Raw genomic sequence first — 17,942 nt, forward strand, 5'->3', positions numbered from 1 at the left:
ATGCAGCATAAAGTACAATAGGCGAAAAGTCTGACTAATTGAATACGATCCTTAGTTTTAAACTATGAAAAAAAAAAGACACAAAATGCATTAAACAGATCACAGGATTGAGTACAACTCTGCACCAGTAGCTCATGTCCATGGCTTTGTTTTTTCAACTTTTGTTTTTATAGCAAAATACACATATGGTATTATGTTGGAATAAAGAAATACAAAAAAAAACAAAACCTCACAAAATACAACTTGTAACTCCCCATCGCAAAAATCATATTAAAATATGCTCACAAAGTAAAATATATAAATAGGCACAGTCATTGCAAAAAGCACCTGCCTGCCTTAGTGGTGAATCTGCTCTTAGCCAACTCAGATTATATGTTTATTTTGCATTTATTCACAATTACACAACTGTATTAGGCCTATGTTAGACCAACCCTACCAGCGCCCACCCTGCCTCTTTCGTTGTGAGTGTCAGATGTGGGTAAATTTGCATATGCGCTTATTTGTTTGGACATGCGCAGAACCAACTTGTGTGTTTTACTGGCATACAGTATGTCCATATCAGCACCTGCGGTATCAGCAACCATGTACCAAGACAAATTGATGATCTAAAGCAAAGTAATGATCTAAATACTTACTACACTTTAGCTAAATACATTGACTGTACTTTAATGAACAAATTGCACAATACAATTGTTTTCCTGTGGAATATTGACATTTTTTTTATTTTACACATATAGAATCATTTACATATACAGTAGGTTAATGTACTGTCCAGATAGTGATGGGCAAATATTTTCATATGTATCACGTAACAAACTACTGTACACTTGGAGGAGTCTATGGTCTGTGGTTAATGTGTTTTGATTACCAGACAACACAAGATATGAATTATAAGGATTCAACAATCACTACTCTGTGTAAGGGGATTAATTAGTGCTACACAGACTATATCAGATACCAGTAATGTGTACTGCAATGCTGAAAGCAAATGAGGTTGCTTAACATTTCTGTTTTAGGGCCAAAAGTTACTGAAAATCCCAATAAGCATCTGTTATAAGATTGAGATTGATGGCAGACGTCACTGGTAGATAATGACGGTATGACAGTGTGTGTGGTGCTCGTCTGACCGTAATAATAGCTCCTTGTAGCACCCACATGTTTGCCCAACTGCTGAATGGCTGGATACACATATGCTCACACACAGATTCAACTAGGTCAGTTGATTAGCTGCATTCATCCATGTAGTCAGGTATGTTTGTTAGGACAGCTGGATAGAATTAGTGACAGCTAGCAAATACACTATTGGGGTGCGTAATATCCTCCACTTACTTTCCTCCACAACACAAACTGTGTGTTTTTGGAGGGGGGGGGGGGGGCGTTCTCAACCTGCATTTATGTGATATACTGTAATCTAAGAGCTTAGGGTGAAAGAGAATAGAGCTAAATACGTCTGCTCGCAACCAAGTCCCATTAAGTTGTCTTTATCTGTGGCAGGTCTCTGAGCACAGTCTTCTCCAGAGATTGACTTCTTGACTTCATCAAAAAGATGATCATCCACTCATCCTCAAGAACTTTCAGTTTACTTCATGTGCTGAGGGGAAATCCACACGCATAGCTGATCAATGTAATATCGCATTTATAGAATGATTATGATTTACAAATATAGCTTTATTAGCAATAGCTCTTCATAACGACAGTATTATTGGACTCATCACTGGTACAGTCTACACTTAGCAGGTACACAGAACCTGGCTCATTGACCTTATGAAGGAAATATGGTAAGTCCAAACCTTTATATTCCTTTTCTCTGCTATAATATACATGTGAGTGCAGATTCTGGGATGAATGCCTTCAGAGAAGCAACTGTCCAGCTTCACTATGAACACCAGAGGGTGCTGCCCATAATACTACTCATGCATGACCTTCCAGCTTCTCCTAATGTCTGCTGCATTCCCATAGTCATTGTAAGCGGTGGGCTTGGTCTTGCAAGTCCACAGTGAGTATTTAAGTCAAAGGTTGAGAAACACATCTCACATACTGATGTATTTTCCAGGTGTCTTTCCTATTCCAGATGAAGAACCATGCCTCTTGTGCTGTTGAGCCCACCTTGACTTCTTCCGCATAAATTAAAATGCTTTCAAAAACCACAAAAATAATGTTGGATTTAGCAGCGTCCAAGCCAAAGATGGAGAGGAAACCCCCGATGCTGTATCAGATGGCAGTTTTCTGCTGGCTGGAAGCACAGACAGGCTATTTCTTTGTGATACCTGCAAAAAAATATTATACAAAAAACATTAATGCCAAAAACATTATTTATTTATCTAAGAAATATTTAGTTAAAATGTTTTTGTTTATCAAAGACAATCATGTATTCTGTTATTTTATAGGACATCTGTGGGAAAAAATAGTACAGAGCTGATCTATGAATAAACCGATAAACTATTCTCACACCCCTCACTTAATATAAGTTACACTCACTGACCATACACACACATTGTATCTCGCTGTCACTAAGACACAAATAAGGTATACCTTACCTGATCAACTCCAGGAAGCACAGATACACCTTTGTTGTCATCAGTAGGAAAGGTCAGTTCAGAACTTTCTTTGCCAAGTGCATTGTCTAAAAAAACAAAAAGCATGATATTATGTTACATATGTTCTTGAAGGTACCCAATGTCTATATATGTATACATTCCTATATACTTGTTTGACAAAGAAAACATATGTTCTGCATTAAATCAGACCTTTGCCTTGCCTCTCTCCCTCCCTTTAAAGGTGCGTACACACTACACGATATGCTCCCTGAGCGATATCGTGTAGTGTGTCCCCGGCAGGCTGTGCTCAATGTCGTTCATGACATTGAGCACAGCTGCTGACCGATATCATTAACGATATCGTTCAGCGCCGGGCTCTCTCCCCCATTCCCCAACATGCAGCAACCTGACGAGGTCATCAGATTGTGCTGCATGTTCAGGCGATGGACAATGTCGGAAACGACCAGCGGGAGTGCGCATCGCTGGTCGTTTCCGACATAAGAGTGCACGATTTGGGCACGATTACTGAGCGATTGCACAATTACAATGTCGTAATCGTGCAGTCGCTCAGTAATATCGCCCAGTGTGTACCCACTATAAATGTGTCATAAACACTCATCTTTTTACAGAAGCCTACCACACCTCCTCCTATTTTGCACTTCACTGCTCTGCTCCCCACCCCCGATCTGTGCCTCCCCATACCCATTTAGAAAGTAAGTTCTTGCAAGTCTGTTACATAATCATGCATTCTGCGGGTGGTAATTATCTATCTACAGATCTGTATAACATACACCTACCCTCAGTTGCGCTAACTAGCTCTGTTTGGCACGCCACTGTCAGTTTCTGACTGCACCATGCAACTATTTCTTAAGATATAAGTCTTAGGGGAAGATTCAATAAGCTGCGATAATTTACCATGGGCTATTCAAGTAGGTCCACTTAACGGGGATTTCTTTTTGGGTCTCATTAGACTCTAAAAGAAATTCCAGATAACTGTGCTGTTATTGGGTGAAAACAGCCAGTTAATGCACAAATCTGTGAACTTTTCATGGATTCAATGTGTTAACATATGATAGTCAGTGTTAACACCCATTAGCACGTTAATTTAGCGAGTGTTAATACAGGTATTGGAGAAAAAAGGGAGCCGAGGCTAACTCCCTTTTTCATCTCCGACAATATATTGGATTATTTGACTCTTCCCCTTAGAGTAATATATTAATATCGGGAAGATGTACTAAGCTCTGGAAAGTGATAAATTGGAAAGTGATAAACTACCAGCCACTCAGTTCCCAACTGTCATTTATCAAACACAGCCTGTAACATGAGTTGGGAGCTGAGTGGCTGGTAGTTTATCACTCTCCAATGTATCACTTTCCAGAGCTTAGTACATCTCCCCCTAAGTACTTAGTACACTATTAGCAACTTAAGGCCTTATTCAGAGTTGTATGGAAACTGGATGCTGCGGCCGTTAGGGCGCATATAAAGTCGCAGCGGCTGTGTGATCTGCGTAAAGCTCTGAATCTGGCCTTTAGTACATTATTAGTGCTGTGCTTAGGATTAGTATTTTGTGGTATAAAGTAGCAGATTAAGCATAATCATGTCTGGTGCAAGTCACCCAAATACAGTACCAGTGATGCACACCCAGCATCATTATGCTTATTCTGCTACTTTACACCAATACCTTTTTGACAAAGAATACTAATCCTAAATACAGTGTTTAGTACACTATTAGCTACTAAGTTCACTATTAGCTATTTAGTTCACTATTAGCTACTTGTTCACTATTATACCCCTTTTACACCAGAGCAAAAACCTGGGTTTTTGCTGGGTCTATCCGGGTCGCAGCTCAGTGTAAAAGGGTCCCTGAAAAATAACCTGGGTCAAGTGACCCTGCAATCCAACCCAGGTTGCTACCAGGGTTGGACCCAGGATGGACCCAGGTAATGGTGCAGTGTAAACGGTTCAACCCGGGTTATCTGACCTGGATAATGCCTAAAATGAGCAGATTGGTGGTTGTGGAGCATTCACCTCCCACTTTTTATGACCTCACAGGTTTAGCAGGGCAGACCTGAGTTCAGTGTGAACAGGGCTGACCTGGGAGTAACCCAGATCAAGGGTGCAATGTAAATGGGTCTGACCTGGGTCTGACCAGGGTTGGAACCATGTCCAAAAACCCAGGTCAGACCTGGGTTTTTGGTGGAAAAGAGGTATAAGTTACCTAGCTCACTATTAGTAACTTATACCTCTTTTCCACCAAACACCCAGGTCTGACCTGGGTTTTTGGACATGGTTCCAACCCTGGTCAGACCCAGGTCAGACCCATTTACATTGCACCTTTTTCTGGGTTACTCCCAGGTCAGCCCTGTTCACACTGAACTCAGGTCTGCCCTGCTAAACCTGTGAGGTCATAAAAAGTGGGAGGTGAATGCTCCACAACCACCAATCTGCTCATTTTAGGCATTATCCAGGTCAGATAACCCGGGTTGAACCGTTTACACTGCACCATTACCTAGGTCCATCCTGGGTCCAACCCTGGTAGCTACCTGGGTTGGATTGCAGGGTCACTTGACCCAGGTTATTTTTCAGGGACCCTTTTACACTGAGCTGCGACCCGGATAGACCCAGCAAAAACCCAGGTTTTTGCTCTGGTGTAAAAGGGGTATAAGTAGACTATTAACGACTTAGTACACGATTAGTGACTTAGGGGTCAATTTATTAAGCAGTGTTAGGAGGCAGAGTGAAAAGTGATAAGGTGCCAGCCAATCAGCTCCCAGCTGTCATTTTTCAAACACAGCCTGTGAGATGGCAGTTAGGAGCGGATTGGCTGGCACCTTATCACTTTTCACTCTGTCTCCTAACACTGCTTAGTAAATAGACCCCTTAGTACACTATTAGCAAATTAAGACGTAAAAGAAGAAGTAATCAAGCACAAGAATTGCTATCTGTGGTGTAACATCTAAGACGTGGCAGGCATGTAGCGCCATAAGGTTGCAGAGTTAATTGGTGTGTGAGCATACATTTGTTCATCAATGTATTTACCAGTGTATCTGTTTATATTGTTCACTGTATACCCATGTAATGATGTAATAATAATAATAATAATAATAATAATATAACCGGTCAATTAACAGGAGCCCCAAGGACCTTATAGTGAATTTTTCCACCACCCACACATCTCTAGTTGACCATTGCTGCATTATTTATTCATGATATCAGCAGTACTATTGTCATTCAACTTTTTTTCAGTTTTTGTTTATTATTTTTTATAATTGCTTTTATTTTTATTTTATACATTGGTACCTTAAAGATTGTCACAAAACAAACAGGTCCTGCGTATTGCCAACACTGGGAGATTTGCCATACATTTGTTTTCCATAGCAGCTACTACTATATCACAATAACATGGATATATAATTGCTGGAAAAGGAGACCAGACTCTGGCTTTTCCTCTGCTTCTACCATAGCTATTGTGTACTGCAGAGGTTCCCGAACTCTGTACTTGAGGCATCCTAATGGTCCAGGTTTTCAGGATAACCATGCTTGGGCACATGTGACTTAATTAGTACCTCAGTCAATTTGATTTAACCAACTGTGCTCAACCATGAATAACCTTAAAACCTGTTAGAGTGCTTTGCGGACCGAGTATGGGAACCTCTGGTGTTACATCATAGGAGTGATCACAAGTAATATCTGGAAAAAAAGAAGGCAAAGATTTCTCTAGCCAAGTAATGAAACCTGAAAAGCCCGATACAAATTGACATTCACTTTTAATTATTTTAGGTGGACGTATCTTGTAGTTATAGTAAACCCCTGCTCCTCATCCACGCTAAAATAATGGGGAGCTGACAGTACTAAATATAGATACTATTGCATTCCTCCTACAGCTCGCAGCTCCATACATGCATTACCAATTCATTTGTAGAAGATGCTGAGAAGAGACTCATTATTACAAGGATTATATAGTCCAATTAATAAATCCTGCTTAGACAGGGTATTGCAGAGTGCAGTGCATCCCAATGTTGGGGCTACTACTTATATGGAATTCATGATATGTATCATATAGTAAGTGGATGCCTATCATTATCACAGATTAATGCAGAAAGGCAATACTCATATAGACCAGTGGTTCTCAAACTCGGTCCTCAGGTCATGTTTTGCAGGTCACCGGTGTAATCATTACTCACTGACACATTTTAATAGGTCCACAGGTGGAGCTAATTATTTCACTTGATTTAGTGTGGAGACATGGAAAATATGCACTGTTTGGGGTCCTGAGGACTGAGTTTGAGAACCTGTGATATAGACAAATGCAGATGATTTGGCAGAACTGACCCAGCGACAAAGGGCCTGATTCAGACCCACTCGCGAGCGGCTGTCCGCTCGCAAGTGGGTCGATGGTGTGCACTGCGCATGCGCACGACGGAGGGAGACGCGACGAGCGAAGGACTTTCCTTCGCTCGTTGTGTCTGATCAAAGGGGGCGTGCTGTCGATGTTGATTGACAGCACGCCCCCTTTGGTGGGCGTGCCGGGGGCGTGCCTCCCAGACGGGGGCGTTCCCAAGGGAGCGCCTACCGTCAGAAGCCGGCCCCACTGACATCACTAGTGATGTCAGTGGGAGTGATTTTGGCTCTGATAGAGCCAAAATCACTCCGGGCCTTGCGGTTGAGAAACTCAACCGCAGGCTTCGGCTCGCAGTGGCGATGGTCGCGATGGTCAAGACCATCGTGACCATCAACCTGCACGCTCGTATAGGCTGTGGGTGGTGACCCACAGCTATACGAGCGTCCAGGAGGACACTCCATAATTATGGAGGTGGGCCCTGATTCAGAGCGAGCGCTCTGGTCAGAGTGTCCGGCTCTGAATCAGGGCCAAAGTCTTTTCAACATTTTCTTAGAATTATTTACAGAACTGTAATAATTAAAGTGTACTCTCTTCAAAATGCCTATACAGATGTGTCCTCACTCATCTTTGTTCCCGTCACGTTAAACAGCCCCTCGTGGCGCGACTGGTCACATGAGCCTCTGCTGGCGCCGGGTGTCTTTTTTGCATGTTTTTGTGCCAAATATGCATCTAAATATCAAATTAATCAGCACAGACTTCTGGTGCGTCTCGTCACATTGCATTGCAAGTTAGACACATTTTTGGCACAAAAAGACGCCTGATGCTAGGAGTGTTGCACGGCACTTGGCGACTCACTCTCGCCAGGCATATGGCGCTGAATGGCGCATTGAGGCTAGATGAGCAAGGATATATCTGTACTTAGAGGGATTAAACAGCTCTTTAAAAAAGGGGAGCACTCTATGATTTTATATATTGATCGTCAGCCAATTCCACCACTCTGATGCACCTCTAGCAGAATATAATCAAGTCCTGTAGGCATTTAATGCTGCCTAGGCGTTCAACTCCTTTAATAGTGGACAAGTAATTTCCAATAACCTTAGACATAATTAAAAAACACAGTACTGCAGCCAATGAGGCTTTTGTGATTGAGCACTGGAGGCATTTGTACTTACGGAGGCATCTGTTAGAGGTAAACATTGCCAGGATACTCTTGCACTCCTCCTGCTGGTTACTGCTACCCTCACAGGTGCACCATATCGACAGGTCCATGCTCGAATTGTTGATGAAGTTTGGAGTCATTACAGTACCTGTGTGAAAAAGGAGTTATAAAATAACGTGTTTTAAAATAGATTCCTTTAATAAGAGTCATACTCTTATTGCATATAGGTATTCCATTTCTAACACCTTACTTATGCATATTTCATTAGCACCACTCAAATTGTTTTGATCTAGGTCCTCACAATTTTATAGCATTGTACTATTTTGGTTTTATTTCAGAGACACCATTTCTTAAGTCCAAAAGTTAACACAAGTTATCTTGTTACCTATCACAAATTCCCAAGTTTATCACAGGTCCATTATGGTCCGTCCACTACTCACTACAGAGGTGGAGAGTCTAATGCGATACAAGTATTCACCAGGCAAGATGTATTAATACTATGCAGGCTGTGACCCCCTCCTCCATCCCCATGAGCACCAGACATGACAAGTAGGAATCGTTTAAAAGAAATGAGGACAAGGCACAAGGATATCAATGCAAGAATGGACTGAAGCCGGTGAGACACAAAACACACGAGATCCAGGAACAAGGGAACTGGATAGGGAAAGCTGGATAACAGGCACAAAGAACATCAAGAGCCAAACAGGGACCAAGTAACAGAGTTGGCAAAGATTGATGATCTGACAACATAAATAAGCACTGAGCAGGTTTAAATACCCTCCTCAAAGATGAGTAGGTGTGCTATTGGCTGTGGTCAGTCATTGACACCCTGCCTGGCTGTGCTGTGTTGGCAGTATCCTAGTAAACAGCATGCCGGTCAGGGTAAGTACACCGAAAGGTCTGGCACGTGACAATACCTGCTGTAAATTTATAGCAACGTCATAAAACGGGTTATATTACTGAGAATGATTTTTATGAATAAGAAGGGCCCCCTGAATAAATTGTGAAATATTGTAATTCATGGATTTAATAATTAAAGGAAAAAAGTAACAGAGTGATTACATCAAAATAGTGGACACAAATACCTATATGCACTTTAAATGTGGGCACTACAGAAATGAGAAACTAATATTCCACTCTCCGAAATCTGCCGAATTACAATAAACTGTACATATGGGGAAACGTGATAAACAACTCACTTTACATGCAGAGAGAGTTATTGGCAGAGGATATACCAAGGGCAAAATAAGAGGACAAAGCTAGAACTGATGATGTGAAGACAGAGGATTTGACGGAGTATACGATTAAAGAAATGGAGGAATATACAAGAATAATAAAAAAGAGGCAATGTTATAGCTCTTTTGGTGAATATGATATGGTATGACCATAGAGGCACAAGCTCCGGGATATAATGGAGTAAATAATGGGCTTGAACAGGTTGATTCTTACCCTACAAACTGTCTAGCACCTGGCACTGAGGAGCAGTCTGACTGATGTTCATTTGTCTATAATATTCCGAACCTCAGCCTCCCTGTGGTTCCATGTTCCCACTCAGTCCCCAAAAGAGCTATAACATTACCTCTATTTTAGTTTTATTTTTACTTTGTTTGTGCAGTCAGTGTGTTCATTTAAAGTCATAGCATATACACACATTACATTACAATTATAATAAACAAACTAATATTTTTTTACCACAAAATGAACCTAAAAAAACCTATTATTGTTACCTGCATTGCTGAATTATTATGACTATTATCCACATACTGTCTGCATATTTAGACCTATATTATGTTTTTGGAACAGGATGTAACACCAGCTTGTTTATTAGTGGTTTATAGAGGATCTCTATGGTCCACATCCATCATACTCACAAAAAGTTCCCCGCACTAAGCAGTTTACTACCAATTTCACAGTAATTCCCTGTATCCCAAAACCCTTATTCTCTATTTTAATAAATTATTTTACTGGAACTTATTCTAGGATGTTCTACCCTTTGAACTTATATATTGATACTAACTAGAACACAGAAAAAGTGAGTTATTTTGTGGTGGGGACACTAGGAATTACATTAATTAAATTTATTAAAACTCAAATGTATTAATTTTCTTTAAATTCTGTAAATCTATTTAGTAAAATATTTGTTAACAACTAATAGTAAGGAGTGCTCTAAAAGAAGAAAAATGTATTAGAAGGAATGAAAAACACTGTGTCTTATCCACCTTTTATTATAAATTTGTATGATGGGAGAAGAGTATGGTAATTTATTGATACAAATTATTGTTACTTCTCCCATGGGTATGTGAATTTGTAGTTAGTCAGTTGAGATCTTTAGCGTAATCTGTATTTGGGGTTGTGCCAGATAACAGTTGTTAAGACAATGTGTCAGGGGTTTATCACCATCCTAGTATAGTACAGTCATCTAACTGCGTATGTGCAGTAATAGGTCTTCATGCATTTTACCTTGTACAGACCCCAGTTGAGTAAGTAGGGGAGAATCGAGGGCATGTGACCTGGACGCCATCGGACCGCCGGCGGCCGTGGTCCGGGAATGTGGTTTCAAGTCAGTGTAGTGCGCTCCGCACTACACAGTAACAAACACACTGCCGCCGGAGACGGTGTGTTTGTTTTAGCAGCCAATGAGAGTCAGACAGACTCTCATTGGCTGCTGCACCCATGGCCGGAGCCAGGCTGGAGCTTACTCATGAGCTCAGCCTTCCAGCTCCTGTGGTGGGTGATGGGAGAGACATCATGACATCTCTCCCATAGTGCTGAGCGGGAGGACAGAGGAGCGAACGGTGGTAGGAGCGGGGATTCAGGTAAGTGTTGTGTTGTGTCTGTTCTATATGTGTAAGAGGTATTGCATAGGGGGGACCACTACTGGGGGTACTGCATAGGGGAATCCACTACTGGGGACACTGTATAAAGGGCACTGCATAGGGGAGACCACTACTGGGGGCCCTGTATAAGGGGCACTATTGGGAGCACTGTATAGGGGGGACCACTACTGGGGGGCACTGTATAAGGGGCACTACTGGGGACACTGTATAAAAGGCACTGAATAGGGGGGACCAATACTGGGGGCACTGTATAAGGGGCACTACTAGAAGCACAGCATAGGGGGAACCACTACTGGGGGCACTGTATAGGGGGCACTACTGGGGGCACTGTATAAAAGGCACTGTGTAGGGGGAACTACTGGGGGCACTGTTTAAGGGGCACTACTAGGAGCACTGCAAAGGGGGGCCACTACTGCGGGCACTGCATAGGGCGGACCACAACTGGGGGCACTGCATAGGTGGACCACCACTGAGGGCAGTGTGTAAGAGGCACTACTGGGAGCACTGCATAGGGGGGGACCACTACTGGGGCACTGTATAAGGGGCACTACTGGGAGCACTGCATAGGGGGGGACCACTACTGGGGCACTGTATAAGGGGCACTACTGGGGGCACTGTATAAAAGGCACTGCATAGGGGGCACCACTACTGGGGGCACTTTATAAGGGGCACTACTAAGAACACTGCATAGGGGGGACCACTACTATAGCACTGCATACGGGTGGGCACTACTGGGGGCATTGTATAATGGGCACTACTGGGGGCACTGCATAAGGGGGACCACTACTGGGGGCACTGTATAAGGGGCACTACTGGGGACACTGTATAAGTGGCACCACTGGGGGCACTGTATAAGGGGCACTACATATGTGGCACTATATAAGTGGCACTACTGAGGGCACTGTATAAGGGTGCACTACTGGGGGCACTGCATAAGGGGCACTGTATAAGAGGCACTACTGGGGGCACTGCATAAGGGGCACTACTACTGGAGGCATTGCATAAGGGGCACTGCTACAGTGGGCATTGCAAGAGAGGCACTACTACTGGGGGCATTAAGGTGCATATGGAATGGAAAGGAATGTTCCCAGAGTGACAAGAAACGGTGGTTTGTCATATTAACATGCCCCCATTTTTAGTGACCACGCCCACTTTTTTGGTGTGCGTACATACTTGGTGGGGGGCTCAGTTTTTTATCTTGCCCTGGGCTCCAAATACCCTAGTTACGCCACTGACAGACCCATATTTTACCCTATCTATATAAAGACACACATATGTATATTGGAAAATGGGTAGCAGTTGCTCTTTTTTCTACTGTAACTTGTACCCCCAACGTATTAAATAAGCCATCAATATTATCTCACCAATCATCCCCATATAGGACAATATGCAACGATCGTACTGTTCTGGAGGGCAGCTTCCCCTCTTTTTGTCAAACAGATGGCATTGTCTCCGGTAGTCTAAAAGCCGAGACCTGGAAAAAAGGAAAGTTTTGTCTCCATAAAAATCATTGCAGTGACCTATTATTCCCGACTGTTACTTATTACATATTAGGTACAGATTGTGGCTCTCATCAAGGTACCGTATAAGGAAATGTTAATAAATGATCTTTGCACAGCCTACCACTAAATCTAAGGATGGTTCATTATACATGCACAGCTCAGCAGGGTTAGTGCACCCTAAATGTTAATGTTCTAGTATTATTGTGTGTGTGATACATGGTTCATAGTACCATTGATGAATACTCTCTATAATAAAAGCAAATGGAGGGCAACCGGACTTTTCTGAAATAAATATCCATGGCATTGGGGATCTGTAGGCATGAATAGACCGTAACTGACAACAGCCTTTCATTTCCAAGCACTGTCTCAGGTTTTAAGCATTTGCTCCTGTGAATAACCCTGTTTGTTAGTATTGGCCTTTTGCACAGAACAAAATTGCTGTTATTCCTACAATAGATGCAATTCTCACATTAGTCTTATGCTGTGGGCTTTATAAGTTAATATTTATAGGAGGGGGGAGTTCAATTCTCAGCAATTTCAATAAAGTGCCTTCGGAATGCTGTGGGCACGGTCAGAACAATGCCACTTTGCGGTTACCAATTTTGCCTCAGACTCCATAGAGGTGTGCAGGAAAAAAAGTGATGTTGGGGTACCTTAAGATCTACGCAACCGAGCTAATTGCTCCACTGCTCAGTAGGGGAGAAGGTCACAATGACACAATTGAAGGAAAGTCATCAAGCTTCACTGGGAAGTGGATGGGATCTGGGAATCCATTAGAACTCCACAAAAAACTGGAGTCTCCAGGACATTCAGGGAGAGTAGGCTGGCATGTATAGTATATAGTTATACAGTATTTCTCAGATTTCTTTTTTTACATAAAATATTCTGTTCCTTATGTTCAATGCAAGTAACTGGTTATAAGTATTAAAAGTACCTATGTTTTACTCACTTGCATATGTTATCATTCATGCAGGAATCATAGAGCTGCAGGCAATTTTTCTTGTACTTTTCTTCAAAAGAACACTTAGGCACTATATTTTGGCGTCTGCGTTCTGAACAATTACTTTCCTGATTACATGGGCAGAAAAGGAACCGCTTTGTAAATGCCATAGGAATCTTTTTAAAAAAATTTCGGAGGTGTACGTGACACCTGTGTCTGTCACAGGAGCCATCAGCATTTGTGCTGCTACAGTGTGCGACATAGTTATTCTTGTGCTGACTGCACTTTCCACTTAAGGCGCAAATATTAGCCTCTTCCAAGCACTGATTAATATTGGCACCGGTCTTGAACGGCTCTGAAAAGAGATAACCATCCTGAAATTAATAAAACATGCAAGTAATACATGGAAGTCCTGATATATTTATATAAATTTATATAAATAAAATTAAAGTTAGAAATTGGGAACTCTAAAATTCATAAAACAGTAGGGTGCCAGGATGTATGGTTGATGTAATTGATTAAAGAAAACGGCACTCAAAGGTAAAAATCCAAATATCAAAGTGTTTATTTAAGCATATAGCATTAAACAAAGCAACATTTCAGGCAGCTCTGTGCCCTTTTTTAAGCTTGATAAAGGGCACATAGTGTAGCTGCCCAAAATGTTTTGCTTTGCCATTTAAAGGAAGACAACCCCCTAAGAGGTCACCAGCTTTGTTTGTTGTTATTACAAATGATATTAGCACAGATTGTTGCAGACAGTATTTTGTAGAGATGTGTGAGGACCCGTATGCGTGTGAGCCGGGTTCGGTTCTACTCAGAACCTCAAAAGTGATCTGAGACAAGGACTCAGTTAGACTCAGAATCCCAATGTTCAGGTATGTTAGTTTTTCAGGAAAACTGAACCGCAAATTTCTAGTATTTTGTTTTTCAAGCAAATTTTCAAGCTCATAATGGTGAATGTATCAGTTCCTTCAGTCATCAGTACCATCTTTATACTGGGAGAAGTGTCAATGGTGTGTGATGGAGGTCAGTCCACACGCTGAATAGCTTAACCAGGTCTTTAGTTTATTAGAAAAGGTAGAACAATAGGGTGTGAGTTTATACGGGGATAATACAGCACAACCCAGACACATGCGGTATGATACAGATCCAGCTAGGAGTAGGGTAACACAGGTAGCATGTGGTGTCTGTGATTTGCACAGTGTAATATGCATGCAGTGGTGGCAGGGAGACCTGTAGCTCCACAAGCGGTGGTGACACAGTGGTAAGTGGTGGCACCGCTGCGTCTGTAAAGCTCAGTGACAGACAGGACACTTGTGGGCACGTCCTACACTAGTTTGATCTTTGGATCACGCCAATCTGTCTCCAACTTTCCTTTCTGCCATTCCTCCACTGGCTCCTGCCCCCAATGGGATACAGCTTAAACTTCTCAACCTAACCTTCAAAGCTGTCTCTTCTCACTCTCCTCTTGCTCCTACATCTTAACCTCATTTCCCTCCACACCTCCTCCCACTCTCTCCAGTTGCCCAGTGACCGCCATCTTACCTCTCCACTGATTACCACTTCCCACTCCTGCTTCCAAAACTTATCCCATGTTCTCACTAATTTGTTCACTGCTCTCCCTCATTCTATTAGACTCTCCCCCAACATCCATTACTTCAATGCTACCTCAAAACCCAATAATTCACTAGCACTCCCAGGCACGCTGGCAAGGCACACCCCGCTCCACCCCACCAAAGGCTGCAGCGTGTCAATCATGCTGCAGCTTGGGTGATCTGTATGCGAGATCGCAGACCCCATTCTACACATGCAGAGAACTGGTCCAGCGCATGCACAGTTTTCCTTTAATTGGAAAAAATTCGCAACATCGTCAGGATCTGAATTAAGGACCTCATTCAGAGCCACTCGCTATTTGCGGTCGTTCGTTCCGAAAAAAGGGGTGGCTATTCAAATGAACCATTCGCTCTTTGCGGTCTGTTCACGCCTCTATGTCTGAACGAGCGAACAAAACTTGCGGTCGTTTTTTGGATAACTACGCCCCCTGGCCGCTCGCATCCTACGTCATGTCCGCTATTTATTAGATTAATCGAGTACATCGACCAGCGTATGAACTGCTCGCTATTCTTGTGGTTGGTTTTTCCTACCACAATCTTGCGAGCAGTTCTGACTATAAAATAACCCAGTGACGTGGTCAATGACGCTGCTGTATTAATTATGCACACCCATAAAACGCCCATTTTGACCTTTAAGCACGCCTGCGTTCGGATCTCCACTCCCCGTTTTCAAGCACCTTCCCCTGTTACCACCCACATACGCCTCCTCCTGTCACTCAAAATAGCAGGCATTCGCTATTTAGCGAACAAACGATTTTCGGCCGCACTGACTGGTCCACGCATGCGTATTACGATCTGTACGCATGCGCAGTTGGGCAAACATCGCTCGGAACGAACGATCGGCCGCTTACGAGCGGCTCTGAATCAGGCCCTAAGATCATAGTTATATTTATATTATTAGCATAGTCCGCTTTCTAATAATTTGCTGAATATGCAAATGCTTTGGATGAAAAAACAGTTGCACCTTGTCACCAGAAAGACTCTTGTCACCAGACAATCTCCCTAATAATATGAGGTAACTCCAATAAGCCTTCTTATAGAAGTTCTGTTAAAAACTGAAGGGAGTGGTACTGTATTTTTGTTATCTTTTTTAACAAAGCTGCAGTGAAAATACATTTAATTTGAATGGCAAGCATTCTTTGAATATTAAATTAACTATGAATCACTTGTAGTTGCACATAATTATTATTGTAAGTAAGAAAAGATGTTAGAATATTTTCTCTTTTTCCCCAAACCCCAGGTGGGATGAAGTAAGACAGACATGTGGCTCCCTTGTGAGCTCTATTCCACTGTGCAATACATGTGTGCATGGAACATAAGCAGATTGACCCTGATGCAGAAATTAGGAAAGACTGACCCTTGTAGAATATTAGCATGTGTTAAAACAGACCATTCAATAACAACCCATGATATAATGAGCATATGGGGCTGACTGGATATGTGAAAAGTTAAACAACGAACAAAAAAAAAGAAACATTTTTAAGAGATGTAATAAAATGGTGAACAAGGATTTGGGAAGTTGTGATTTTCTTTTTACTGTTTTGGTATAGTAAGCAGCGACCCCTGTCCATTATACTTAGGGCATTGTGGGGCTAACGCATGGCCTCCCTATTATAATGGAAACTAGCCAAGGTTGTCTACTGCTGGGCCTGGTAGAGAATATTTTATTTATCCATGTATATTACATAGTGCACTGTGTATGAGTTATGTTTTACTGCCTAATATGAGTGCATTAAAAAAAAAAAAACCTCCAACCCCTTTTTGTATTATGCTGTGTGTGTGGCATAGATGAGGAGTCCCAGCCTCCCAGCTGTCTGTCCTGCGGCTGCCCACCTGCCCTACACCTCCTCCGGTCCACCCACACGCTTTCTCCGTCCCGCCCTACTCCTCCTCCAACTTGCCCCACTATTACTCTGGCCTTCCCAACTCCTCCCCTGGCCTGCCCCACTCCTTCTCTGACCCACCCATGCTCCGCTTCTGGCCTGAGTCACAATCACCGGACCAGACATCAACTAAAGATGGGTCATGGGAGCTCTACACAGGGGCCCCTGAGAGAGAGAGAGGACTGGGGGTACTGTCCACGTGCCTCCCCCTTAATCTGTGCCCTGGCCTACCCTCTGAAGCCTACACCCACCACGGCACGCTTCTGTTTCTTCACAGGTTTCCCGCTATTTGTCTCCAACTGTCTCGGTGCCCCCTCAAAACCGACACATGGGGCACGTGCCCCCCTAGTTCCACCGTCACAGCTGCGACCCTGCTTGGAGAAAGAACAAGTGGTCGGAGATAAAAAGTACCAACCAATCAGCTCCTAACTGTAACTTTACAGGCTGTGTTTGAAAACTGACAGTAAGGAGCTGATTGGTTGGTACTTTATCTCCATCCACTTTATCTCTCTCCAAGCCTTAGTACATATATTTTTTTCCAATTATATATTGTTTGATTTAGTCACAATTTATACTACAATAAACATTAACTTGCACAACAGTTGATTGGTGCACTTTCCATAAGCTGCGGTATTTGGTATAACAGTTATCCTATTTACATACTTCCCTACTATCTTGGAATATGCAGGAGCATCCTAGAATTTGGGGAGCTAGCTCTGCCAGACCCCAGAGAGTGTGGACTAGATTCCTGGATCCAACCACTTCCCCAGAGAAGTGGGTAGTCCAGGTCTAGATGATGTGATTCGCAGTGAAATGCGTTATCATGCCCAGCTGCCTGTAGCATGGCCATGGTGCATGCTGGGGGGGGGGGGGGGGCAGTGTGGTCAATACAAACTCTCACCAGCTACATTATTAAGCTGTCTTACTACTAAACAGCATTTTTCCAATCTACTGACTGTGTGACATCTGTTTATATTACTGTATGTCTTTTAAACTTAACAAGTGTTTTAATCAATAGGAAAATCAATACTGACTCAGACTTAACCCATTTGGATCATTGACCTGCATTATGTCATAGCTATATCATGCTTATGGTGGCTGTATTGACAAGAACGTTGTTATGCTGAGA

The 17,942-nt window shown here is 42.6% G+C and overlaps 1 protein-coding gene across 1 annotated transcript in view; it reads right to left on the minus strand.

Annotated features, from left to right (window-relative positions):
- Positions 1 to 706: 706 nt before the first annotated feature.
- GFRA3 (GDNF family receptor alpha 3) overlaps positions 707 to 17,942 on the minus strand; it is a 72,791-nt gene continuing 55,555 nt past the window's right edge. Inside the window, exons 4-8 of the mRNA XM_088465428.1 lie at positions 13,327 to 13,672; positions 12,240 to 12,349; positions 8,052 to 8,186; positions 2,538 to 2,623; positions 707 to 2,267 (exon numbers count right to left, since the gene is read on the minus strand). Coding sequence (XP_088321554.1) covers positions 2,127 to 2,267; positions 2,538 to 2,623; positions 8,052 to 8,186; positions 12,240 to 12,349; positions 13,327 to 13,672 — 818 coding nt within the window. The 3' untranslated portion in view covers positions 707 to 2,126. The remainder of the gene's footprint in view (positions 2,268 to 2,537; positions 2,624 to 8,051; positions 8,187 to 12,239; positions 12,350 to 13,326; positions 13,673 to 17,942) is intronic.

This window comes from Taudactylus pleione, unplaced genomic scaffold (assembly GCF_031769625.1).
Source record: "Taudactylus pleione unplaced genomic scaffold, aTauple2 ptg001990l, whole genome shotgun sequence".
Classification (NCBI taxonomy): domain Eukaryota; kingdom Metazoa; phylum Chordata; class Amphibia; order Anura; family Myobatrachidae; genus Taudactylus; species Taudactylus pleione.